The sequence below is a fragment of the Mirounga leonina genome, unplaced genomic scaffold, assembly GCF_011800145.1.
Source record: "Mirounga leonina isolate KUSES-001 unplaced genomic scaffold, KU_Mleo_1.0 Mir_177, whole genome shotgun sequence".
Taxonomy (NCBI): Eukaryota; Metazoa; Chordata; class Mammalia; order Carnivora; family Phocidae; genus Mirounga; species Mirounga leonina.
Window position 1 is genome coordinate 4,478,029 of NW_023270459.1, and position 26,410 is coordinate 4,504,438.

Genomic DNA, 26,410 nt, shown 5'->3' on the forward strand with positions numbered 1-26,410 from the left:
TGACTTTCAAGTCTTATTACTTAAGAAATATTTTGTGAGGTGGGCCGGAAGTGGGCCGGGGAAGCGGGAGGCCCAGCGGGCAAGATGAAGCGGGCAGTGGACGAGATGTTCCCTGAGGGCGCTGGGCCCTACGTGGACCTGGACAAGGCAGGAGGCAGCACGGGGCTCCTGATGGACTTGGCAGCCAATGAGAAGGCAGTTCATGCAGACTTTTTAAATGATTTTGAAGATCTGTATTGTGATGATATCCCGTGAGACGCTGTCCAGCAGTGCGTGTGGTCATGTGTGTTACAAGGTGGTGTGGTGGAGTTCCTCAGAGGACAATTTCAGATAGTCCTAAAGAACTCATGGATGTTACTTGAAATTAAGAGATGGTTAACCAAGAAAGAGAAGGATGGTTTTAACTATCTGCATGAGGCCCACTTATCTCTGAATGTGACCAACTTTTGTCCTTCAATTAAAAAGCGATGGCATAGGGACGCCTGGGTGGCTCAGTCCGTTGGGCGTCTGCCTTCGGCTCAGGTCACGATCCCAGGGTCCTGGTGATCGAGTCCCGCATTGGGCTCCCTGCTCTGCGGGGAGCCTGCTTCTCCCTCTGCCTCTGTCTCTCATGAATAAATAAATAAAAAATCTTAAAAAAAAAAAAAAGCGATGTCATAAAAAAAAAACACAACATTTTGTAAGGCAATAGCTGCCATAGTGGTTCCTCTGATGGATCTGGGCAAAATAAATTGAAAACCTTTTGGGAGAGATTCACTGTTCTAGATACCATTAAGAATATCTGTGATTCATGGGAGGAGGTCAAAATATGAACATGTACAGGGGTTTGGAAGAAGCTGATTCCAACCCTTGTAGATGACTTTGAAGGGTTCAGGACATCAGTGGAGGAAGTCACTGCAGATGTGGTGGAAACAGCAAGAGAACTCGAATTGGAGGTAAAGCCTGAGCATGGGACTGAATTGTGTGATCTCATGATCAAACTGAAGGGATGAGGAGCTGCTGCTTATGAATGAGCAGAGAAAGCGGTTTCTTGAGTTGGAATCAACTCCTGGTGAAGATGCTGTGAAGATCGTTGTAATGACAACAAAAGATTTAGACTATGACACAGACTTAGTTGATAAAGCAGCAGCAGAGTTTGAGAAGCCTGACTCCAGTTCTGAAGGAAGTTCTACTGTGGGTAAAATGCTATCCAAAGGCATCACATATTACAGAGAAATTGTTCATGAAAGGAAGAGTCAATTGATGCAGCAAACTTCAGTTTGTCTTAAGAAACTGCCACAGTCACCCCAGCCTTCAGCAACCATGACCCTGATCAGTCAGCAGCCATGGACATTGAGGCGAGACCCTCCACAGCAAAAAGATTACACTTTGCTGAAAGCTCATTTGATAGTTAGCATCCTTTAGCAATAAAGTGTTTTTTAAAATTAAGATATGTATGTTGTTTTTTTAAGGCATAATGCTATTGCATACTTACTAGACTACAGTATAAACATATTTTTATGCGCATTGGGAAACCAAAAAATTCTTTTGACTCAATGGAGTGCCTGGGTGGCTGAGTCAGTTGAGCATCCAACTCTTGGTTTTGGCTCAGGTCATGATCTCAGGGTCCTGGGATCAAGCCCTGTGACGGGCTCCTTGTTGAGCGGGGAGTCTGCTTGAGGATTCTCTCTCCATCTCCCTCTGATCCTCCCCATACTCGTGCTCTCTCTCTCTCTAAAACAAATAAGTAAATCTTTAATAATATTTTAGAAATAAATTTAAAAATTCATTGGACTTATTTTATTGCATTACTTGCTTTATTGTGGTGGTCTGGAACCCAACCTGCAATTATCTCCAAGGTGTGCCTGTCCTCCAAGGTGTGTCTGTCTTGGATTTCAGCTGTGTAGGGAGGGCCTTGTAGTACCTCCTGGAAGCCACAGGGAGGAGAACCCAGCTCTCCCCAGGGAGACACTCAATTCTTTGGCTGACTGACAGCTAGCTTCCTGGAGTGTGGGTGATGAATCAGAAAGAGCTGGAACTCAGGTCTCCTGGAGCCACTCCCTGAGGGACAGCAGGAGACGTTGAGGTGGTCAACATGGTTCTAGACTGTCAGGGTATTCCTGGTCCAAAGGGCTCAAGGCAGCCCTTTAAAGTTCAAAGTGCCACCTGAAGCAGGCAAAGGCCCTCTGGTGTAAAGGACTCTCTAATAAAAGGGCAGGATGTCCCTTTCTCCTTCCTGGACCTCTGAATCTGCCTCTGACTTTCATTTTTCCCTAAAATCCATTCTCCCATGACAGCCAGGAAGGATCCATGCTCAGAATCCTCCACAAGTTTTTCAGTAGCCATAGAATGAAATCCCAACTCCTCATGGTGGCTTAGAGATGATCCAGCTCCCGCCTCCCTCTTCCTTGTCAACCCAGACCTGCTGGGAGAAGCTCTCAAGGAACACCGCTGCTATCTCTCCCCACAGCTCAAGGTCTTCAGAAGACTGGAGCTTTAATTACTTTAGGTCTACATTCAAATGTTCCCCCACCCAGCCAGTGGAACCAAGGATACCTCCCCGATCACAATCACATTGCACCTGTTTTATTTTCTCCCCAGAATTGTCATTCTATGAAGTTATCTTGTTCCTTAATTAAAAAAAATTAGATTATGATCTGTCTTCTCCACTGGAACATAAGCTCCCCAGGACAGGTATCTTATCTATCTTGAATTCCCAGTGCCAAGAGCCAAAATAGCTGCTCAGTATTTGTGAATGAGAGGATGGGAGGAGGGATCAGAATTCAGTGGGATTGATCCAGGAAGTCTTCCTGGGAGTTTAATAAGCAAAGGATACACAGGGACAAAAAGTGGGTGGCAAAGGAAGAAACCAGACCTGCTGGACAACGTGGCTGCTTTCTGGGGTGTGATAGTAACATTGGCAGAGGCACAGGAAAGGAAGGGATAGGGATGCCCCGAATTCTGCCTCCCAATACCCCGCACCCCAGCTCCTTTTCTCTTCAAAGATTTTAGGCTTTTCACCTAGGTGTTCACCAAGGTCCCAAGGCCCCAGTGTGCAGCCCTTCAAATCCCACATTCCCTCTCTGAACCCACGAGGCTGGCTCCCAGCCCCTAGGTGTGTCTGTAATGTAGCAATCAGGGCTGGGCCTTGCCTCCTACCCACACTCAAGTTCTGGCAGATATGGGGTGGGGTGGGGGCAGGCCTGTGGGGAAACAGGGGTTTATTGGTATTCTCAGAGAGGGAACTAGAACATCAACTGGACTTGGAGATGGGTTGATGCAGAGCCAGGCTGTGTGACTCTGCCTGACACCATTAACCCCACGTGATGCATCCAAAGAGCTGCTGAAATCCAACGATTCTCCTCCCACCCATCACCCAAACTGCTGGGATGGTGAGAATCCCCTCCCCTTCTTCCCCCCCCTTGCCCAACCATGGGACACTGGGCACGCAGGAAACACAAACCCACTGAGGCAGTACAGAGATGCTACGTTCTAAAGTTAGCACATATAGCATAAATCATGTAAAGCCAAGACTGCCCTTGAAGATCCATCAGGAAGGTACCAAGTGGAAACAAAGCTGTTGAGCGCAGCCAGTTCTCTTCTCCAGCGCGAGAACGGATTTCTTCGGTTGTGCACATTGTGTTCAGGGGCATTATACAGAAGTACCTATCTTTAAACACCAGAACTGTAAAGCCAGAACTAGAACGAGTCGATGGTCTTTAAACTCACACTTGGTGCAACAAGGTGCTCCAAGAGGCACCTGGAGTCCGAGGCAATGGCAGGTTCATTTTGGGGCATACACTCGTGGAGGGCCCTTAATCTCTTAATTTTCTGTGTTCATTTTGCCAAAAGTGTACAGGTTAACTCACTGAAATTAATGCATATATGCTTGGAGCTGCCACCTAGGGCTATGCAGGCTGCACGCCATGAAGGGACACCTGGGAAAGGGGACCAACGGGGGCTAAATGCAGCTTGCCCCCCAACTCTCAGGGCGTGGGTCTGACTCACGCAAGGCACTACGTGGGCTGGTGAGGTCCTTTGGAGGACATGACTCCACAGTACAGCACAGGCGCAATCCAGGTGCAGGCCCTGGACTCCCGGGTTCTCATGCTGGCCTTGCCATATACGGGCTGTGTGACCTTGGGTGAGTCACTTAACCTCTACATGCTGTGGTTCCCCAGCCTGTAGAATGTGAATAATTATAGTACCTACCTCATAGAATCACGGTGCTTTTTTCAACGAGATCATTCATTTAGAGCACTTAGTACAAGGCCTGCCACATAATAAGATATCAATAAACTGGCTAACATTATCAGCAGCATTAGCATTCAGTGGAGAGGAAAACACTGGGAAGTCAATTTGTTACAAAAGAACTCTAGAGCTAAACAGATGATGGTGTTTGGCTCATCTGTTGCTTTGGATCACCCAGGCCAAAATGCTCCTCCATTAGCATGCCTAAGTGGAGGTGATTATACAGTATCAGTTCTCCTTTGTCCATTCTTCTTTCCCTCTGCTCCCAGAGTTGACCCTATGGCTGACAGAATGGTGGTTAATGAGCTCCTTCAGTCACTGTTAATTATTTAGGAAGAATCCATTACACATTAAAAACTTGTGTCCTCCAGAAAACCTTTTGAGAGGCGCCCCACCCGCCTCAGGCAGTTGTTGCTCATCCCCTCCAGCAGCACTGACTGTTCGCCACAGCCCCTGCCACCTGGCCATTTGTGCTTAGTGAGTGTTCCTCGAGCCCTGTCTCCTCAGGTAGCTCCGCAAAGCAGGAGGTGCTATTATAAAGACAGAGGAGGCCTCTTGAGCCTACAGAGGGGCCGAGAGTGGGCTGTGGGGGCAGCATGGGAACTGAAGAGAAGCACCAACTTCTGGGGTTCCCGAAGATCGTTCATGAGTGCCATCTGTGTGTGTTGCATCAGGTTGGGGTAAAGAGGCCTGCTCTCAAGTAAGGTCTTGCTTTGTCCTGGCAGTGCCAGTCTACTTCCCCGCCCCTCCCTATGACACCAGGAACCGGCTGGGCCACCTGAACCTCATAGTAGAGAAGGTAGAGAAGGTGGCTTGATTAGAATATTTTGTCACTTTGAGGTGATACAACTCCCAAGTTGGGGGGTGGGGCAGGGCGGTGGGATAAACTCCATGAAATGGAGAAGGCACTCAGAGTTCAGGACCTAGATCCTATCTCCAACTGGGTATCTTTAAGAGCTATTTTGCATTTTTGTTGTTTCCCCCGCCCACATCTGTGTTCTCTATTCCTTGTCTTTGTTCAAGACAGTCATCTCTCTGAAGACCCAAGAGTAAAAGATGGGCAACTGGATAACAGGAGGGGTCCAGCCCCAAAGGAGGAAAGCGTACAACTTGGTGGAAGGATGCTTGAACCCTAACTTATCCAATCTAACAAATGCTTGCTCCGCCTGTCCTCTGTCTAAGGCATGGTGTAGGGGCATATAAAGGTGATTAAGATATAGTTCTTAGTTTCAAGGAACTTAATATTCTAAGAGAGAAATAAGAGAAGAGCATAAGTTATCCCAGGTACAATGCCAGAGAGAAACAAACAAATTGCTATGGCAATTCCAAGAAGGGAAGGGTATGGGGAGTTGGGGGGGGGGAAGTGAGGGATGATGGGAAAAATCAGGGAAGCTTCATCCAAGATGGATGTTGTGTTCTGAGAACTAGAGATGACAGAAGGGCATTTTAGAAATAAGCAAGAGCACGGGAAGATGCTTGGAGGACCAAGAAGGGTTTATTTGGTAGGGAGTCCAGTTTGGCCAGAATGTGGGGTCATGTGCAAAGGAGTAAAAGAAGTCAGAAAGGCAGGTCGAGGCCAGAGCATGGAAGGCCTTCACTGCCAGTCTAAGGAGTTTATACATAATTGGGTAGGGTGGGGAAAAGCCCGAATTATAAGAGCAGAATGAAGGATATAAGGGAAAGAGACAAAGGCGAAAGGAGAGGTTGCTTGGGTGCCACTGCCTATCCTTTGGAGGGACAGGTTCAACCTGTCTCCATCCCAGCTCCATTGGCATGAAGCACCCCATTGCCATCTCACCTTCCTAGTGCCTGAGGCAGAATGTGCATTGAGAAATTCAAGGTAAGTGGGGAACAGTCTACACCTCCCTTCCCAGAGCCCCAGGGGTGGGTGATGGGATCTGGGGGTGAGTCAGTGGGGTGGGGACCCCATTTCTGCTCACATCCACCTCCCTGGGAATATAAAGGACAAGCGGTGAGGCCCTGCCTCAGAGCACCCCAAACTTGACACCATGAAGATCCCAGTTCTTCCTGCTGTGGTTCTTCTCTCTCTTCTGGCACTCCACTCTGCTCAGGGGGCTTCCCTGGGTAGTTCTGAGGTGAGCACATCACCTGGATTCTCTTTCTCTTACCTATTACCTTGCTTAGTCCTCCATTTCTTTTCTTTTTTTTTTTTTTTTAAGATTTTATTGATCTATTTGAGACAGAGAGAATGAGAGAAAGAGAGCACATGAGAGGGGGGAGGGTCAGAGGGAGAAGCAGGCTCCCTGCCGAGCAGGGAGCCCGATGCGGGACTCGATCCAGGGACTCCAGGATCATGACCTGAGCCGAAAGCAGTCGCTTAACCAACCGAGCCACCCAGGCGCCCTAGTCCTCCATTTCTTTACCTTCAATGCATTACTGGATGCATGGCTCCTATTTTTGGAGATTATCAGAGGCTGAATGAAAAGCAGGGGCTCTGAGGAAGGGAAGAAAGGAGGAAGTAGACAAAACATTCCCAGGAAGACATGTAGATGGAGGTGCTTTATTTCTGGAAGGGATGGTGAGAGTATAGGCAGAGGCTGGACAACTGAATCCTGGGAGGAGACAGGGGCTGGGGTCGTCGTCTGGGCTCAGCTTCACCTGTGTTTCGTCTGTCTCCCAGGGAATGGCTTCCAGGTGACTGGGAGCTCCCTACTGTCTCTGGAGCCTAGGCCATAGCAAGGATCCTTAAGAGGTAGTCTCTAGTCAGGAGGAAGCTGGAGGCCCCTCTCTCCCCATCTTCTCCCAGGTTGGGGGAGAGTGTCCATGCTGGATTTAAAAGTCTGAGATGGCGTCACATACACAATTGCTTGGGACCCAAGCAAGTGAAGTCAGTGAGCAAGCAGGCTGGTAGGGCCCCAGGGAAGGTGGAGTGAACCTGCCCAATCTAAGAAGGGACAGTCTGTATACCTATCTGACTGCTGCTAAGCAGGAAAATGTACCCAGTGTGGCCAGAGTTTTTAAATTTTTGGGAGAAACCAGAAATCTGATTTATGTATTCTTACTAATTAAAAATGTTTTATTCAAATTAAAAAACAAGCCAAACTACTATGAGAGCTAAACATTTGGGTCTAGCCTATAGGATACCCATTTGTGACCTTTATTGTGGAAAGGAAGAAATAAGGGACAATGAAGCCAGGCAACTAAAGTAGGGAGAACAAGATGGGGTGCACTGAGGTCTGGGGCAGTGACTACACGGGGGAGGGAAATGGTGACTCCGACTTTGGTGGCAATAAAGTCACAAAGCAAGCCAACCTCAATCAATTAAAGGCAGGCAGGGCACCTAGGCAGCTTGGCTCCTACCTGTGTGCTAATCTCCCCCACCCAGCTCTATGGGTTAAGTGTAGGAATCTCAAGAACACCCCAAGTCAAATGCACAGCAACACTAGCCCGATTTTCTTGGGAGGAGTCCTCTCTTCTCCACCCCTTGCACCTGCTGCCTACCATGGATGCAGGCCTGGGCTTTTACCTTCTCTGTCTCACACACACCACTCTCCAATCTCTCCTCTTTGCCTTGCTGTCAACCATCTGTCTTACTGGAACAGAGCAGGCTATCTGAGGCCCTGTGGTGGAGAATGGGCTATATCCTTGGAGACTGGCCTATGGAGGAAGGCAGGGCTGGCAGAGAGGGTTTGGGGACAAGGACTCGCCATTATGTGATCCTTTGGTTTTCTCCCCTTCACCTTCCAGGAGGAAACCACCATTGATAATTATGCGGCAGGCCCTGAGGTAAACACCCCGTTTTCCGACACTCCAGCCTGAGTCTGTGCCCTCTTCTATGCTCCTTTGCCACTTTCTTAACACCCTGTCTGTTTGCCTAGGCCTTTAACACTAACTTCCTGAACATTGACAAGTTGCGCTCTGTAAGTACCATTCTCCAGTGCTGACCCCCACCCCCAAACATCCACACCATAAAGGAGACCAATGCCTTAGTCAACAGCTTGCAAAGCCGCCGTGGACCCCTCACCTTTTCCAGGGGGCTGCGGGCTGAGCTCTGTCCTCCCCTGGCACTGACCCTCTTCTGGTCTCCCTGTCTCCACAGGCTTTTAAGCCCGATGAATTCTTGAACTGGCACGCCCTCTTTGAGGTAAGTGCGTGGGCACCCCTTCTCCTTGACTGTCTGTGGTCTCTCCAGCATAGGGTCCACACATTCTAGTTCTAGCCCTTTTGGTTTTTTCCTGAGCTGTAGGAGGGAGTAACTGCCCTGCTTGACAGAAGAAAGTTTCTTGAGGACGCTGACATGGCCACACCTATTTTCCTAACATGGCAGTGGGGGAGCAGAGCCACAAAGACAATTCCAGAAAAGGCAGAACTTAATCAGACAGGAGTTTATTTGAGTCCCTTTATCATCTACGAAGAAACTGAGGCCCTAAGTTGGGTGTCTTACTGGCACTTAGAGGGCGAAGTCAGTGACAGCACAGGCACTGGAGCCTACATCACACGACTCTGCACGTACTTCTACGTGTCCTCACGCAAATCTCTCTGAACCTCAGCTTCCTCATCTCTGATGTGGGCCTGCCAGTACCTACCTCAAAAGGTAGCTGTGCAGACCAAATGAAGGCATGCCTGTGGAGCAGGTAGTATAAGGCAGACACAGAATAAGGGCTCAGGAAAAATTAGTTCTTCCTGTAATTGTAAATGATAACACCATTGCCACTACCGAGAGCTCATTCACTGAGTCTTTACTGATCCGTGTTCACCTGACTTGTATCACATCACTCTCATTCTTTTTTTCTCTTTTAGTCTATCAAAAGGAAACTTCCTTTCCTCAACTGGGATGCCTTTCCTAAGGTAAGAGGCGGTGGGCAGTACAAGGACAGAAGTTGGGGATGGGGGAAGAAGTCGACCATCTGGGAGGAAGGGTGAGGATGGGTAACAGAGGATAAACCGTCCTCTCACTAAAGCTAAGGGAAATCTCAGCTACTGTAGAGAATGAGAACCCAGATCAAGGCAGGGATTCCTTTCTATCTCTGCCCCATGCTTCCTCATGGAGGACTCCAGCTCCCCGCACCCAAGGGTCCCCAATCTGACCATACCCTCTCTCCCTCCAGCTGAAGGGTTTGAGGAGTGCAACTCCTGATGCCCAGTGACTGTTCCCTTCAAGACCAAGCACTGCTGATACCCACTGGAAGAGGGGCTAGTGTGGGCTCTGGTCACCATTCTATAAGTGCTCTCTCTGGGCTCAGTAACACCAATAAAATGTTTTCCAATCTACCAGCTTCTGTATCTGTGTCTGTCCTTATCCCATCTGGCTCTAGAAGGGGATTAGGATGAAGTAGGCTCCAAGGCTCGTAGGCAGAAATCTTGAATTCTGAGAGGGTAGTAAGCAGTGATGTAGGAGGAAGTGGGGAGCGCTTATCAAGATGGCAAAAGATGCCGTGTCTTACTTTCTCGGTACTGGCTGATGTACTTGGGGAACATGACTCTGTGAGTTATTTACTAAGATTTTCAAGGAATCAAACCTGCTTCCCTCCCTGAACTACTGGTACCTTCCCCACCTGCCTTCTGAGAACCTGATTCCCTTGGTGGGGGCAATTTGGTATAAGAGAGCTGTCTGGAATCCCAGGCTCAGAAGCCAGCTGAAATCATATGAGCCCATCTAAAATCCTTTTTTAAGAATTAGGTAGGTTACAAATAAAGAAAAGTAGTGATGTGATCCTGGGCCTTTCTAAACCTCCACTTCTTTATCTGTGCAATGAGAGTGGAAATAAACAAGAATGATAATAACTACCCTGTGGTGGTGTTATGAAAGTCAAAAGAGATAAGGTATGTAAAGCCCCTTGCACAGGACTGGGCATATGGTAGGTGCTCGACAATGACGCGTTCCCTCCATTCCCCCAGAGAGCTGCCCCAGTGACCCAGATTCATTATTGACTCCCTCACCAATTCATCCATCCATCCATTTACCGCAAAGGTCTTGAAACATGTAACGGATTCCATCTCAGTTCTGCACATGTATTCTGTATGGAATCTCTGTGTCTGCTCTGGGTACTTAAAATGCTGACTTAGTTGAGATTATTTCTGGTTTCTCTTGAGAAATGGGAAAATTGGAGAGCAATGGACTTGAGATTGGCTTAAATCCAAGTAACAGCTGCCCTCTTTACAGGATGTGGTGCCAGATCAGTAAAATTTCCCTTGGCAAGTTTCACTTATTTACACTGCCTTTTGGCCTCTATCAGAGACTGAGTTTGCAAACTGTGGCCTGTAGCTTACTTGAGGAAGTGGACTACAAAGGGAAATTAAACTTGGGTGGGGAAGCAAAAACTTCCTTCTTCCCTCTGAAATTCTGTGGCTGGCCTAAGAATTAAACTGACATAAGACAGATTAACAGGAGAAAAGCATACAAAGTCATTTAATATATTTTTACACTTATATAGGAGTCTTCAGAGGAAAAAGGAAGACTCAAAGGAGCCATTAGACCCCAAAGCTTATGTACCTTTTTACACACGAATGACAGATTGTAAGGATGTGACGAGACAAAGGGGCTTGGATTAGGGGCAAGAAGTTGTGGGAGTGATTAGGATACATAGGGGAAACTAATGGGAGATAAGGGTTATTTTAGTATGTTTGTTTGTACAGACTGGAATTGATTCCCAGACTCTGCTGATAAGAATGTTCTTCTCTTCCTGGTACAGGGAGGGCACCTTTCTCAAGGAAAATTTTATGGTAGAAAGGGCAAGGTCAGAGAGCCCTTCCTACATCTGCTATTTCTCAATTGCCTTCAGTTTAAAATAATCAATATGCAAAAAGCAGTGTATTTTGGGTGGCATGTTCTGAACCCTTTACTTGGCTCCTGCTTCCAAAGAGCTTCCAGACTAGACAAATAAGACATGTACATGTTGCTTATACCCCTTCCTTCTGGTTAACTAAAAATCATAGACATATACACAAACAGGAAGCAACTTATAAATGGGATCATTGACAGAAAAGAAAAAAAAATGGAGGGTGCTCACGTACCACAATCAATTAAAATATTTAGCAAAGATTGAATGCTCATAATTGCAGTGATAGGAACTAGAGTAGAGGAAGAAGGTGGGGAGATCCTCAAGATGTATGTATTGAGTGGCTAGGTTTTAGGGGAGGCCAAGAGTCAGCACACACAAGTCACGAGCATCTTTGAGATAAAGCAGTAGTTCTCAAAGTGCAGACCTTCGATCAGCAGCATCAGCATTACATGGGAATTTATAAGAAGCACGAATCCTTGGGCCCCACCCCATATCTATTAAATCAGAAACTGGGGATGGGGCATAGCAATCTGTATTTTAACAGGCTCTCTAGATGATTCTGATGCACTAAAGCTTCAGAACCACTGAGAAAAGGAAATTCAGAGAATGATTAATATAAAATTCGGGACCATAGTTACCTCTCAGGGGAGAGACCATCATGTGATAGGGGAAGGGCACCCAGAGGGGGCTGGTGACAGAAGGCTTCTACTGTTCATGTTTTTATTTTTTCCTTAAATGTATCATATTGGAGGAAAAAAAGAAATCTTTTCCTTCTACCCTTCTAGGTTTTGGCTAGGTCTCTGTAACAAAAGACAGATTAACAAGAGAAAGGCATACAAATTTATTTAATATAAATTTTACATGACATGGGAGACTTCCTAAGAAAATGAAGACCTGAAGAAGTAGTTAAAACTGTGTGTTTTTGTGTTGGGTTTGGCGAAGAAGAGTGGAAAGTCATGGAGAAATGTGATAGGACAAAGGGGGTATAAACTCAGTGTGGTAAACTGGGGGAAACTCCGCAAGGCCTGTTCATTCAAATTCCTCTTGGGGGAGGGTGTCCTCCCTCCTGAAGATAAAGATGATCCTTTCCTCAGGGTATAGGGAGGGTACTTCTCACATGAAGGTCTTAGGACCTGCTTCAGGGGAAGGTCAAAGAGTCCTTCCTGCACCTGTTTTCTCAAATTCCTTCAGCTGAAATATTCAGTATGCGGGGCACCTGGGTGGCTCAGTTGGTTAAGCGACTGCCTTCGGCTCAGGTCATGATCCTGGAGTCGCGGGACCTCCCTGCTCGGCAGGGAGTCTGCTTCTCCCTCTGACCCTCCTCCCTCTCATGCTCTCTGTCTCTCATTCTCTCTCTCTCAAATAAATAAATAAAATCTTAAAAAAAAAGAAAGAAAGAAATATTCAGTATGCTGAGGCACCATATTTTGGGGTAGCATGTCCTGAACTCTGTCAATATACGTTTTATACACACATATATGTAATGTTTCACAATAAGATATTACTAAAACAAGCAAATATCTTTGAGTAACTTGTGAGTGCTAAGGGAATTACAGAGAAAAGCAATAATTTGAGTCTATGAAGACTGGAATCTTATGGAGAAAAAAGAAGCGTAGACATGTTTGTGTAAATGAGTGATGGATATACTCTAGATCAAATGAAACTGACAATAATATACCAACATGGGCCAGGTAATTCAGAGGATTCAAAGAATGGAAGACGAGACCTCCCCCCCATTCCCTGTGAAATGTGTAGGATGAGGAAGAAGCCAGGATGGAGTCACACTTCACTGGATACTTCACACAAACCACAAATGTATCTTGGGATAATGCCACCCATTAAATGGGATGTAGAGAAACATGTTGAGATATGAACAATCACTAAGATATAGTAAAATGAAAAAAGAAAGCAGCAGAGCAGTGTGAGCAATATGTTGGAAAAAAAAGAGATGGTAAAAATAGATGTTCTTACATGCATAAAATAGCTCTAGAATAAAACTCAAGAAGTAACAGCTTTCACCTCTGGGGACTGATGTACTTTCATTGTGAGTCCTTTTGGATTTTATGAAAAAAATTTTTTTATTCTGTGCACTCTTACATATTCAAAAGAATATGTTAAAAATGAAGACTCTCTAATACGACAAACAAACAAGCAAACAACCCTTTGCATTTTAAGGTAACAGGGCCCAGCCCATGAACTGGCCCAGACTGGGCACTTCTTATTTATTTTTTTTGTTAAAGATTTTATTTATTTATTTGAGATAGAGAGTGAGAGAGAGAGAGCATGAGTGGGGGGACAGAGGGAGAGGGAGAAGCAGGCTCCCCACTGAGTTGGGATCATGACCTGAGCTGAAGGCAGATACTTAACTGACTGAGCCACCCAGGTGCCCCAGACTGGGTATTTCTTACTGAATGAATGAAATCAATTTCCTATACATTCACCACACCTCTTTGCTACTGTTTTTTTTTTTTAAGATTTTATTTATTTATTTGACAGAGAGAGTACAAGCAGGGGGAGTGGCAGGCAGAGGGAGAAGCAGGCTTCCCACTGAGCAGGGAGCCTGACCCAGGGCTCGATTCCAGGACCCTGGGATCATGACCTGAGCTGAAGGCAGACACTTAACTAACTAAGCCCCCCAGGCACCTCCCCCTGTGCTACTTAAAGTGTGGTCCTTATTGGTGGGGTCTATACCACAATGAGATACCACCTCACACCAGTCAGAATGGCTAAAATTAACAACTCAGGAAACAACAGATAGTGGTAAGGATGTGGAGAAAGGGGAACCCTCTTACACTGTTGGTGGGAATGCAAACTGGTGCAGCCACTGTGGAAAAAGTATGGAGGTTCCTCAAAAAGTTAAAAATAGAACTACCCTACAACCAAGCAATTTGCACTGCTAGCTATTTGTCCAAGGATACAAAAATACTGATTCAAAGGGGTACATGCACCCCAATGTTTATAGCAGTAATGTCCACAATAGTCAAACTATGGAAGAGCCCAGATGCCCATTGACAAATGAATGGATAAAGAAGATGTGGGGTGTGTACGTGTGAGTGTGTATCTATATCTATCTATATCTATATCTAGTGGAATATTACTCAGCCATCAAAAAGAATGAGATCTTGCCGTTTGCAACAATGTGAATGGAACTAGAGGGTATTATGCTAAACGAAATAAGTCAGTCAGCAAAAGACAAATAGCATATGATTCCACTTATATGTGGGATTTAAGAAACAAAACAGATGAACATAGTCCTGGGAAGGGAAGGAAATATAAAATAAGATGAATTCAGAGACGGAGACAAACCATAAGAGATGCTGAACTCCAGGAAACAATCTGAGGGTGGCTGGAGGGGGGGGGGACGGGGGTATGGGGTAACTGGGTGATGGGCATTAAGGAGGGCACTTGATGTAATGAGCACTGAGTGTTATATGCAACTGATGAATCACTAAACTCTACCTCTGAAACTAATACTACACTATATGTTAATCAATTGATTAAAAAAAAAAAAAGGTGTAGTTCTTAGACCAGCAGCATTAACATCACCTGCCTTGGGAGAAATTCAGACTCTCAGCCCACACCAGAGCTAAGGAATCAGAATAGGCATTTTAACAAGACATGCCCCCTCCCATGGTTCGGATGCACAGTGAAGTTTGAGAAGCACTGCCTGAGGCATTATGTTAAGTGCCGTGTAGAAATGCCTTCTGAGGGCTTATGATCCAGCTGAAGATAAAGGAAGTACACAGATAGAAAGTGCTGGATGCTACTAGAAAAGATGTGTTTAAATTGAGCAGAATGGAGAAACCCCTTTTGAGTCAGGGTAAGAACACTAGGGGAAGTAACTTTTGAGCAGGGCATTAACGATGGCACTAAAAAACAACGGTTTGATTGATTTCAGTCATATGTGGAATTTAAGAAACAAAGCAAATGATCATAGGGGAAAAAAGAGAGGCAAACCAAGAAACAGACTTTGCTATAGAGAACACACTGATGGTTGTGAGAGGGGAGGTGGGTCGGATGCACGATGGGGATCAAGGAGTGCACTTGTGACGAGCACCGGGTGTTACATGGAAGTGTTGAATCACTAAATTGTACACCTGCAGCTAATATTACACTGTATGTTAACTAACTAGAATTTAAATAAAAACTTAAAAAATAAATCAACAGCAACAACCTCTTTGATTACCTTCAGAGGCTGCTGAGAACCAATTCATGATTTTGAGAACTGATAAATAAGGGGAATGGCTAAAGCATTTATCCTCTTTCTTGTATAAATGTACCTCAGGGCAAACCAATAACTTTTCTTTATACAAGGATTTGCAGCTAATAAATGCAGATGGAATAATAGAACTATAATATCACCATTTTTTTGCAAGATTTAATAAAATAATGGACTGAGGCTGGCATCACTGACTGCTAAAACTGCCTGATGAAAGGCTGACAGGGAACTTTAGAGTGGTGGGTCGGGCTGACCCCCTGTGAACCCATGGATCCACCCGACACTAAAAGACTTATAAGGAGACCTGTCTCTGCAAATCTGATACAAGAGAAGGGATGGATCACTGTGAAGTATTCTGGCCACAAGTCAACCCCAAATCTGACTAAACCTCTGGAATCTAGATCTAACCACCAGTTTGCAGGGGGTAAAAAGTACAGAGGAACCTGGTAAAGGGTTCCAGGGAGAAATTAGCAACGCCTCCCCTCCCCTCATGGCCTGCATTTCCCATGGGAAATTCTAGAGATCTAATAACTCTATTTCCTTAACAAAAATATTGTAGGAAAAAAAGAGAAAGGGGGGAAGGAACTTAAAGATAAAAACAAATTTAAACAAATTAAGGAGCAGATCATGTAAATGCAATGTATAGATCTTGTCTGTATCCTGATTTGAACAAATCAACTAAAAAAAAGATTCATGAGATGATAAACTGAACACTGACAGATTGATACTGAGAAATTATTCATCTTTCTCCGATGTGAAATGGTACTGTAGTTATGTTTTTAAAAAAGAATCTTTACCTTAGAGACACATAATGATGAATTTACAGATGAAATGATAAACTGGGATTTATTCTGGTGGGGTGAGTAGGCTGGGGTATATACAGGAAATAAGGTTGGTAACTACTAAAGCTAAGGGATGGATACATGGGGGTTCATTATACTAGCTTTTCTAACTTTTGTATATTTCAAAAATTTCCCTAATAAAAGTTTTTAAAAATATTTTTTAAAAAGCATACCTTCATACTTTAGGAGCAAGGGAGAGGACAAAGGACAAAAGATGGTCCCCATTCACGGACAAAGCTATACACATTGAACTGATAGTGTGGGATCCCGGCCTGGGACGCTGTAATTCAGCTTGGCTATTGTGGAGGTGTTGAAGGCTAGAAAGGCAGGTTGGGTCAGATGATGGAGGGCATGAATGCAAGGCTGAGAGATTTCCACTCCATCCTGTGGTCAGTGAAGGTGGTCATAGCCACAGCCACAACTGCAACAGCTACCCTTATTTGGCTGTTATCACGAGCCAGGCTGTATGTCAAGTGCTTTGCATATATTATCTCAGTTGATCCACATAACAACGCTGGTAGGTTGGTATCATTTCCCTATCTTACAAATGAAGAAACTGAATCTCAGAGAGATAAAGTAATTTGTTTAGGCTCACGCAGCCAGTACCTGGCAGAGTCAGGATTAAACCCGCCCACACCTACAATATTACCCCCAGTTTAACTGCACTAGTCCTAACTTTGTTTGCTTTATCTACAGGGGTTCCATATAAGATTTTGTTGGACAAAATTCTTCCATTCCTTAAAGAAAGATTTGGAAACCACTGCTGTGCATGATGGACACAGCTGCTGAAAGCATTAAGGCAGTACTGCCTAGTGTTTAGATCACAAGGTTTTTGTTTTTTGGGGTTTTTTTTGTTGTTTTGTTTTTAAATCAGTCAGATGTGGTTCAAATTCCATTCCTACCATTTTATTAGCTTTGTGACTTCCATGTGGCCATACTGTCAAGGCCTCAGTTTCTTCATTTGTAAGGTGGGAATAATACCGGTACTTCATAGGAGTTAAGAAACACTCAACAAATATTAGCCCAACTTCATTCATATTAACAAATGGCAGCTGTTCTTATTATGCTATACATCTCATCTCCAGTCAGATCAGGACCCAGACAGATTCATACTTGGAGAACTGATATTCATGTCTGCATTCATTTGCTTTCTTCAAGCAGATGAAGAAACGGAAGCTCAGAAAGGTGAAGTGTCTTTCCCAAGGGCAGCCTGGGAGGACATAGCAGAGCCAAGTTTTATACCCAGGTTGTTAGACTCCAAAGCCGTAGACCTTTAACCATTTTAATTTCCTGTCTCCATAAGACATAAAAAGCTCCCAGGTATTGAGGGCCCACCAAGTGTAAGCTACTGTGTTAGGTACTTCACCTTCATGTTCTTATTTAGTTCTTAGAACTTTATGAAGTACCATTATCATGTCCATTTTACACAAAGGAAAGTAAAACTCAAAGGAGAAAAGCATGGCTGGGTTTACCTTGCTGTCACTGAAATTTCTTATCAAAGTCCTGAATGATAGAATCAAGACTGAGGTACAAAGTTGTGGATATGTGCACCACTATCCTCCTAAAGATATGCTAGAAACTCTTCATGTATACACAAAGAAGTAGGTATAATGATTTTCACAGTAGCAATGCCTGCAGGAGCTTAAAGGTGGAAACCACCTAAATGTCCACCAATAAGAGAATAGAAAACTAAAATATGGTATATCCATCCAGTGGAATGGTAGGTATTCAACAGTAAAAATGAGATAGAGTTGGGGCACCTGGGTAGTTCAGTCGGTTGGGCATCTGACTTGATTTCGGCTCAGGTCATGATCTCAGGGTCGTGGGATGGAGCCCTGTGTCTGGCTCTGTGCTCAGCAGGGAGAGTCTGCTTGAGATTCTCTCTCTCCCTCTGCCCCTCTCCTCCATGCGTACTCTCTCTCTCGCTCTCTAAAATCAATCAATCAATCAATCTTTGGAAAAAAATATTTTATTTTTTAAGTAATCTCTATACCCAACTCAGGGCTCAAACTCATAACCCCAAGATCAAGAGTCACATGTCCTACACACTGAGCCAGCCAGGCGCCCCTGTAATGTTTTAATTCTTAAAACAATCTGAAGCAAATAGGTTATGCAAAATGTTAAGATGGATAAAACTAATGTGTACACCAGGCTTTGTCAGTACGGTTTATCATATTTTCCTGTATGTATGAAAAATCTCATAATCAAATATTTTAAAGCAATGACAACAAAGACACTTTAATTTCAACCTGCCCAGAGCCATTTCAGCCATGAGGGAATTCTGTGGCTGATACAGCACTCCTGGTGCTACCCCCTCAGCACATTTATCATCACTAAAAACACCTACGATTTGTTATCTTTTTTTAAAAAAATATTTTATTTATTTATTAGAGAGAGATACAGCGAGAGAGGGAACATAAACGGGGGAGTAGGAGAGGGAGAAGCAGGCCTCCTGCAGAGCAGAGAGCCTGATGTGGGGCTCGATCCCAGGACCCTGGGATCATGACCTGAGCCAAAGGCAGATGTTTAACAACTGAGCCACCCAGGCACCCCTACAATTTGTTATCTTTATATTACTCTAGAATTGCACTGTCCAATGCAGCAGCAACAAGCCACATGTGGCTACTGAGCACCTGAAATGTGACTAACCGTAACTGAGATATGGGCATTTTGCACACATCAAACTTTAGACATTACAAAAAAAAAAGAATATAAGTATCTCACTATTATTTTTTGTATTACATACTGAAATAATACTTTGGATATATTAGGTTCAATAAAATATATTAAAATTCAAATTAATTTCACCTGTTTCTCCTTACTTTTTCAAATTTGGCTACTGGAAAATTTTATTTGAGAGAGAGAGCGCAGGAGAGGGGGGAGGGTCAGAGGGAGAAGCAGACTCCCCGCCGAGCAGGGAGCCCGATGTGGGACTCGATCCTGGGACTCCAGGATCATGAACTGAGCCGAAGGCAGTCGCTTAACCAACTGAGCCACCCAGGCGCCCTGACTACTGGAAATTTTTAGATTACTCATGTGGCACACATTACATTTCTAGTAGATAGAGCTGGCCTAGAAGATGGTCAGTCCCATGAGGCTCATGGGAACTCTTTTCTTTCCCAGTGTATGCCTAGCATGCAGTGCCTGGCACAGAGTAGGTACTCAAAAACACTTGTGAATCGAATGAAGGACTGGTTCTCTTGTCCGAGCCTGTGCCTACATCTGGGCATGCTTAATCAATCAAGCCTCTGTCAGAGACTGCCAAACTCCCGCTGAGAGCCCCCTCTCCAAGGTACCACACAATCCTGGCCCTATAATAATGGCTCAAATATCTCCCACAGCAAGAACCTCCCTTCATATGATTCTCTCACTCCCTCTCCAATAGGCAAGGATCCCTACCTTAAAGTCCCAGAGTGTCTCTCCCCTCTGATGCCCCAAATTCCTGATAGGATGTGTGGTCACAGGGACACTGTGACAGTCTCAGAGACCCTCCCCCCCCCCCATGACACACCTCATTCCCCACACACAGCGTTCCTCATCACTCATTCCTAATGTAGCATCAGGGATCAATGTCCCTCCAGCACTGGCGACCTGATGAGAAGATCCTTCAGGGCCTCCAACTATCCACAGATCCCCCTTACAGCTTATTCTCAGGATAGCCCTCCTCATGAACGCCTAACAGAACATCTGGGGTGCCGCCCCTATGGAAGCAAGCGACAGGAAGACTAACTTTTGACTCCTTATATTATCCCCAAATGAGATTATTTAGCGAGGCAGGCTGACCAGATTGAGAGATCGGGATCTCATTCACCATACTACTTAAAAACTATGTCCCATTACCAGGCCACCTTGTTAATTCTTATAACTAAAATCGTCTTCACAATCCTATTGCCCTAGATATACTTTTGTGTAATTCGTTCCATGTAAACCTTTAAAACATGGCGCAATGTTTTAACAAAGCATGCTTTGGTATTGTGTTTTTTTTTTTTTTTTTTTTAAGACTTTACTTATTTAACAGAGAGAGACACAGTGAGAGAGGGAACACAAGCAGGGGGGAGTGGGAGAGAGAGAAGCAGGCTTCCCGCTGAGTAGAGCGCCCGATGCGGGGCTCGAACCCAAGACCCTGGGATCATGACCTGAGCCGAAAGCAGACGCCTAACGACTGAGCCACCCAGACGCCCCTTGTATTGTTTCATTTCTTGATATACATCCAAGAAGTCCCCCCAAAGTCTCTTCTGACCTCAGAGAATCCCTGAGGTCCAGCTCCCTCCCCGCAAAGACCCTGCTCAGGAATGAACCCTCCCCTTGAAGCCCAAACTTACAGTTCTTATATCCGCAGTGGAGAAGTCAATTTCCGGTCTCAACTTGGCTTCGGCTTCAGACACCAACACTACCTCCTCCTCCGCTCGCCCTGCTCGCTGGCCTGGGCCTCGAGCTTTGCCATCCGGGCCCATCCGCTTCTTGTCAGGAGGGACACCACAGCCTTCAGTCGTCGCACCAAGCGCTTCCCTGCTTTCCCGGTGCACTTCCGGTTGGAGCTAACCTGCGCATGCTCCCTGGCTCTGGCGTCCCTCCTCTGGCGCTTTCCGACCCATTTCCGGTTAAAAGAGTGGCTGGCCCAGGAGCTTGCGCTGACCCGGCATCTCACCAGTTTGGGTTTAGCGTCTGCCACAGGAAGGCATCTTCAGGCCTCACTTGAGAACTGCCTGCCCTCTTTCTCGGGATACAGGCCCTGAGGGGTGCGTGCACACCGAGAGGTACAAAACAGGCGGGAAAGCTGAGATGCAGTTTGAGGGGGACACTGGGGTTCGGTCCTGAAGTGGGAGCCTGCGAGCCCCACTTTGAGGCAGCTCAGAGCTCCTCGTGACCCAGAAGGCAGAGAGGAGGGATGGAGGAGTGCCAAAAATGTTCTCTCTCTTTTAATTAATTAATTATTTATTTAAAAGATTTTTATTTATTTACTTGACAGAGAGAGAGAGAGGGAACACAAGCAGGGGGAGTGGGAGAGGGAGAAGCAGGCTTCCCGCGGAGCAGGGAGCCCGATGCGGGGCTCGATCCCACGACCCTGGGATCATGACCTGAGCCGAAGGCAGACGCTTAAGGACTGAGCCACCCAGGCACCCCTTTCTCTCTTTTAAAGTCTGTTACAGGTTGAGGTGATAATACTTTGAACATGTTAAATTAAATAAAATATGTTAATGTTAATCCCATCTGTTTCTTTTCTGTTTTAATGGGGCTGTTAGAAAATTAAAAATAGCTTACATTATATTTTCATTGGACAGTGCTGGGTTGATAGGACACATTGCAAAGCTCATAGCCCAGTGACTGGCGCATAATGAATGTCTGATAAATTCTTTGAGCACATTTTTTTTTGCAGATTGCTTCCTTGTGAAAAAGCTTTCTGGTTATCGAGGATGAAGCCGTGAGGAAAATAAAACTGCCTGTGGTGCTCAGCTCTAACTGGGGAGACACACAATAGGTAAGTGAATACAGAAAGAAGGCACTTTCAGATCATGATAAATAAGTGCTGTGAAAGAAAGAAAACAAAGGCAGTGGAATAGCCGGAATTGGCAATGTCTCTTTAAGGTGTCAGGGAGGGCCTCTCTGAGCTGGTAATAGTTGAGCTGAGGCCTGAATAACTAACCGAAAGGGGCTGCCCATGGAAGGCCTGGGGCACAGGAACTCCAGGCCACGGGAACAGACTCTCCAAAAGCCCTGAAGCAGGAATGAGGCTTCTATAATTGGGGGAAATGGAAAATAGCTCTTGTTCGCAGGAAAAAAGTAGTAGGAAGTGAGCCTGCAGAGGTGGGAATGTGGTGTCCTGTAGGTCACCAGGCCCCAGTAGGCTCTAGCCGTTGGTATTCGAAACATGACAGGAAACTTTTGCAGCCTTCTCCACCTAGTCTTGCAGGGAATCAAGCCCTGACACTCTGAGGCATCCATTACATGCAATGAAGTAGGTCATCTATTGTATTAGGGAGAAAAAGCTAGTAGCTAGTATCATCTTTAGGAAAATTGAGAAAACAATCACTCATACCATTCTCTAGAGGGCTTGATTCTCTCCTAAGACCCTGAGAAAGGCTGCATGAGAGGATATTTAGCAACAGATTTGAAAAAGACCACGTTGACTGCAGTGTAGAGAGCAAATGGGATAGGGGCCAAGAGGAAGGAATGGAAGCATGGAGAAATGTGGGGAGCCTTTACAGTGGCCCAGATAAGAGTTGGCTGTGGCTTCCACTGGGGCAGAAGTAGTTGGATAGTGAGAAATGAGCATGTACCTCGGCAGCTAGAACCAACTGGACCTAGTGGATTAGACATGGGGAGGGAAAGGAAGGAGAGGAAGGAGTCAAGGGTAACTACTGAGTTTTGGGCCTGAGCAACTGGGTGGGTGCCAGTGTCGTGTGTGAAAGGTGAAATGACATGGGGTCACTTATGTCAAGGGGTTTTAAGATGGACCTGGGAAGCCATTAAATGGATGGGCCTTATGTGCTCCCACTGGTGAAACACATGAACTTTTGAATTGGGCCAAACTACAAATATTGCAAGGACTCAGCCTGAACACTTGCAACAGTAAGAGGCTTTGCTTAATAATAGCCTTAGCAACTAATTATATTCAGTTAAGATTATTTTTTTGTCACCAACACCAATCAAAATTCTTTGTAAACAATATGTACAAGCATTCCCTTTTGTCTTTAAAAACCCTTGACTTTTGTTCCCAGGGGAGGGACACAATTTTGGTTGCTACCCAAATCTGTGCTCCCTGAATTGCAAATAAGTGCTTTTTTGTTGTTTTTTGGTCCTTTGTTTGTTTGTTTCAGAGAGAGAGAGTATGCACACGTGTGCACGTGAGGTGGGGGAGGGGCAGAGGAAGAGGGAGAGAGAGAATCCCAAGCAGACTCCTTGCTGAGTGTGGAGCCTGATGCAGGGCTCCATCTCACCACCCTGAGATCATGGCCTGAGTGGAAATCAAGAGTTGGACGCTTAACTGACTGAGCCACCCAGGCACCCCTAAGTGCTTTTGTTTTATTTTAGCTCTGTCTCTTTTCTTGGTGGATACGTGTACAGTGATTTGGATTCCAGTCCCAATTCTGCTGGGTGACCATGGGCAAATAAGTGGCTTCCTTTCTGTTGAGCCTCAGTTTCCTCATCTATAAAATTGGGATTGCCATGGGCGTCTTTTTTAAAGGTTTATTTATTTGAGAGAGAGAGAGAGTACGCGCACGCGCGGGGGATGGGGGGAGGAGCAGAGGGAGAGAGAATCCTAAGCAGACTCCGAGCTAAGGATGGAACCCAACTCGGGGCTTGATCTCACGACACTGAGATCACGACCTGAGCTGAAATCAAGAGTCAGCTGCCTAACTGACTGTGCCACCCAGGCACCCTGCTATGGAGATTTGATGACATTATGCATGAAGAACACGGGTCTGGCCCATGGTAAGTACTTAAACTGTTACTATTTTCAGCATGATCATTCCTGCACGACTAGCATACTTAGTAGGTAAAAGCATGGGCTCTGAAACCGGTCAGACCTGAGTTGAGTCCCTGCATTGTTATGTGACCTTGGTGAGGTCTTCACATGCCTGAGCCTCAGGTTCCTTTTCTGTAAAGGGGGTGAATGATAATACCCTCCTTCCAGACACAGTTGTGAGAATTCAGTGAAGTCTTAAATGTGAAGTTCTTAGCGCTCAGCATAGGACATAGTAATTGCTCAGTAAACAGGGTCTAAATGCTGGACTAATTTGAGTTTTCTTCTGTATTTGGGGAGCAGAATTATTACTTAAACTAAGTCTTTGTATTTTTATCACAAAATAATGCCTGTCCACTGAAAAAACATAAACAGTACAGAATTATGTTAAGTAGCGGATGCAAGTTGACCTACTTCTCCTTCCCCTAACTCTTTAAGTAACCACTGTTGTCTGCTGCAGAGCCTTTCAGAATTTCACATGCACACTCATGTGTGCGTGCATGGTCACACTCTGCTTGGGGAGGCGGTATAAGATAATGGCTGAGAGTTCAGATTCCTGAGTCACACAGGCCCAGGTGGTGGTCCTACCCCTTCCACTTCGTTGCTGTGAGATATCGGGCAAGTGATTTAATGTTCACTCTTACGTCTCAGTTTCCCTTTCTGGAAGCAGAAAAGTCAGGCAGTACCGGTTGTGCTTTTGTAAGGAGTAGCTGAATGGTGTGTGCGGAAGGATTAGCACCGTCCGCGTGCACGAGGGTCTCTGAACACGTAGCTGCTGGTACTCTATACAGGCATATACTTCATCTGTGCTTTTTTTTTTTTTTATTGCACCGTGGAGATAACTGCATTTATTTTTACAAATTGAAGGTTTACGGCAACCCTGTGTCAAGCAGATCTGTCGGCGCCATTTTTCCAATAGCATTTGCTCACTTAGTGTCTCTGTGTCACATTTTGATCATTCTTGCAATATTTCTAACTTTTCCTTTTTTTTTTTTTTTACTATGTTCAGTCAGCCACTATATAGTACATCACTAGTTTTTGATGTAGTGTTCAATGATTCATTAGTTGTGTATAACACCCAGTGCTCATCACAACACGTGCCCTCCTTAGTTACCCATCACCCTGTTACTCCATCCCCCACCCCACCCCCTCTGAAACCCTCAGTTTGTTTCCCAGGGTCCATAGTCTCTCATGGTTCGGTAACTTTTTCGTTATAATTATATTTGTTATGGTGATCTGTGATTAGTGATTATGACTCACCGGAAGCTCAGATGATGGTTAGCATTTGTTAACAATGCAGTATTTCTTAATGAAGATATGTACATTGCTGCTTTTTTTTTTTTAGACATAATGCTATTGTACACTTAATAAGCTACAGTATTCTTTTTATATGCGCTGGGAAGCCAAAAAATTCATTTGACTTCCTTTATTGCGGTGGTCTGGAACCAAGGCCACAGCATCTCTGAGGTATGCCTGTGTTTTTATTTTGAGATTATAGATAATACTGTTTTCTTTATACCCTTCTGCACCTGCTCTTGTAGCTTAATAAAATGTCTTGAACCCCTTTCCACTCCAAGACTTGATTTGTTATAGGCTTCCAATTCCTCATCCTTAAGTTTCTGCTTCTGAGAGATTCCTAGCTGCCTGTGAGCAACAGGGGCCACACCCTCTGTGGTTTATTTGTTAGTTTGTTTTTCTGGGAAATATGATCAGCCCAAGAAGAAAAAGCCTGTGTTGATGTTGGAGGTTCCCCAACTAGGTGACCCAGCAGAATTACCCTACGGTGAAGCCTAATTCATGTGCTCATAGCTTTCATTCATTATTTAGTATCTATGGAAGGCAGCCCCCAAGATGGCCTCAGTGATCTCACCTTCTAATATTCACACTCTTGTGTAATTCTCTCTCCCTTTCAGAATGGGCTGAGCAAAATGGTGGAAGATCATGTTGATGATTAGGTTTATAAGAAGGCTACTTTCTGTCTTGTCTACTCTTGCTTCCTTGCTTACTTGCTATGGTGGAAGCCAGCTTTGTGGAGAGGCCCACATAGTAAGGAACTGAGGGAGGCCTCCAGCCCACGGCCAGTGAGGAACTGAGGCCCTCAGTTTAATAGCTTTCAAGGAATTGAATCCCATCAACAACCACATTGTTACTTTGAATATTTTCAAACATGATCAAAAGTAGAGGGAATAGTACAATAGAACCTAATTTATTCATCACCCAGATTCAACAGTCATTGAGATTTTACCATATTGGCTTCTTTCATTCCTTTTCTTTTCTCTGCTCTTAAAGCAAACCATGGAATCATGTCATCCTACCTTCTTATGCTTTTTATATACCTCAAAAAATTAGTTCCCTTCTTTCCCTTTAAGATGAATAGACAAACAAGAATTACCAGATATCTGATGAAAACTTTTAACATAAAGGAATAGAGACCCATCCCAGAAAAGCAGCTTGGAGCAGGGAAATGAAAGTTCCTCAGGAAGATCAGAGTGGATATTAAAACCATGAAGCAAGACTAAGAATAAAAGAGAATGCTTGGAAATGAAAAGGGAGAGCAAAAAGGAAAAATTACATAGAAAGGCTGGAAGATAAATCTCACCAAAAGTGGAGCAAAAAAGTGGAGAGATCAGGGCACCTGGGTGTCTTGGTTAAGTGTCTGACTCTTAATTTCGGCACAGGTCGTAATCTCAGGGTCATGAGATCAAGTCCCACAGTGGGCTCCACGCTCAGCAGGGAGTCTGCTTGAGAGAGATTCTCTCTCTCCCTCTGCACCCCCCTCATACTCTCTCTCTCTTAAAAAAAAAAAAAAGTGGAGAGCTGGAAAATAGGAGAGAAGGGAAAATTAGCAGGTCAGCTGAGGAGGTCCAATATGCCCCAACTGATGGGTCTTCAGAAAGAGAGCAGAGAGAAA

The 26,410-nt window shown here is 45.0% G+C and overlaps 1 protein-coding gene across 2 annotated transcripts; it reads left to right on the top strand.

Annotated features, from left to right (window-relative positions):
- Positions 1-6,223: 6,223 nt before the first annotated feature.
- Positions 6,224-9,766, top strand: KRTDAP (keratinocyte differentiation associated protein). Of its 2 annotated transcripts, XM_035023846.1 has the most exons (6): positions 6,224-6,326; positions 7,939-7,977; positions 8,070-8,111; positions 8,291-8,335; positions 8,992-9,039; positions 9,300-9,462. In XM_035023846.1, exons 1-6 carry the CDS (start codon positions 6,240-6,242, stop codon positions 9,336-9,338), a joined length of 300 nt encoding a protein of 99 aa, XP_034879737.1. In that variant the 5' UTR covers positions 6,224-6,239; the 3' UTR covers positions 9,339-9,462. The 2 variants fall into 2 exon arrangements, with proteins under 2 accessions (XP_034879737.1, XP_034879738.1); XM_035023847.1 differs by lacking the exon at positions 8,070-8,111 and having other exon boundaries at positions 6,240-6,326; positions 9,300-9,766.
- Positions 9,767-26,410: the final 16,644 nt, after the last annotated feature.

Coding starts and splice junctions, on each gene's coding strand:
- KRTDAP (XM_035023846.1), top strand. CDS start 6,240: ATGAAGATCCCAGTTCTTCCTGCTGTGGTTCTTCTCTCTCTTCTGGCA. Junction 6,327..7,938: donor CTTCCCTGGGTAGTTCTGAG/GTGAGCACATCA, acceptor TTCACCTTCCAG/GAGGAAACCACCATTGATAA. Junction 8,112..8,290: donor ACATTGACAAGTTGCGCTCT/GTAAGTACCATT, acceptor CTGTCTCCACAG/GCTTTTAAGCCCGATGAATT.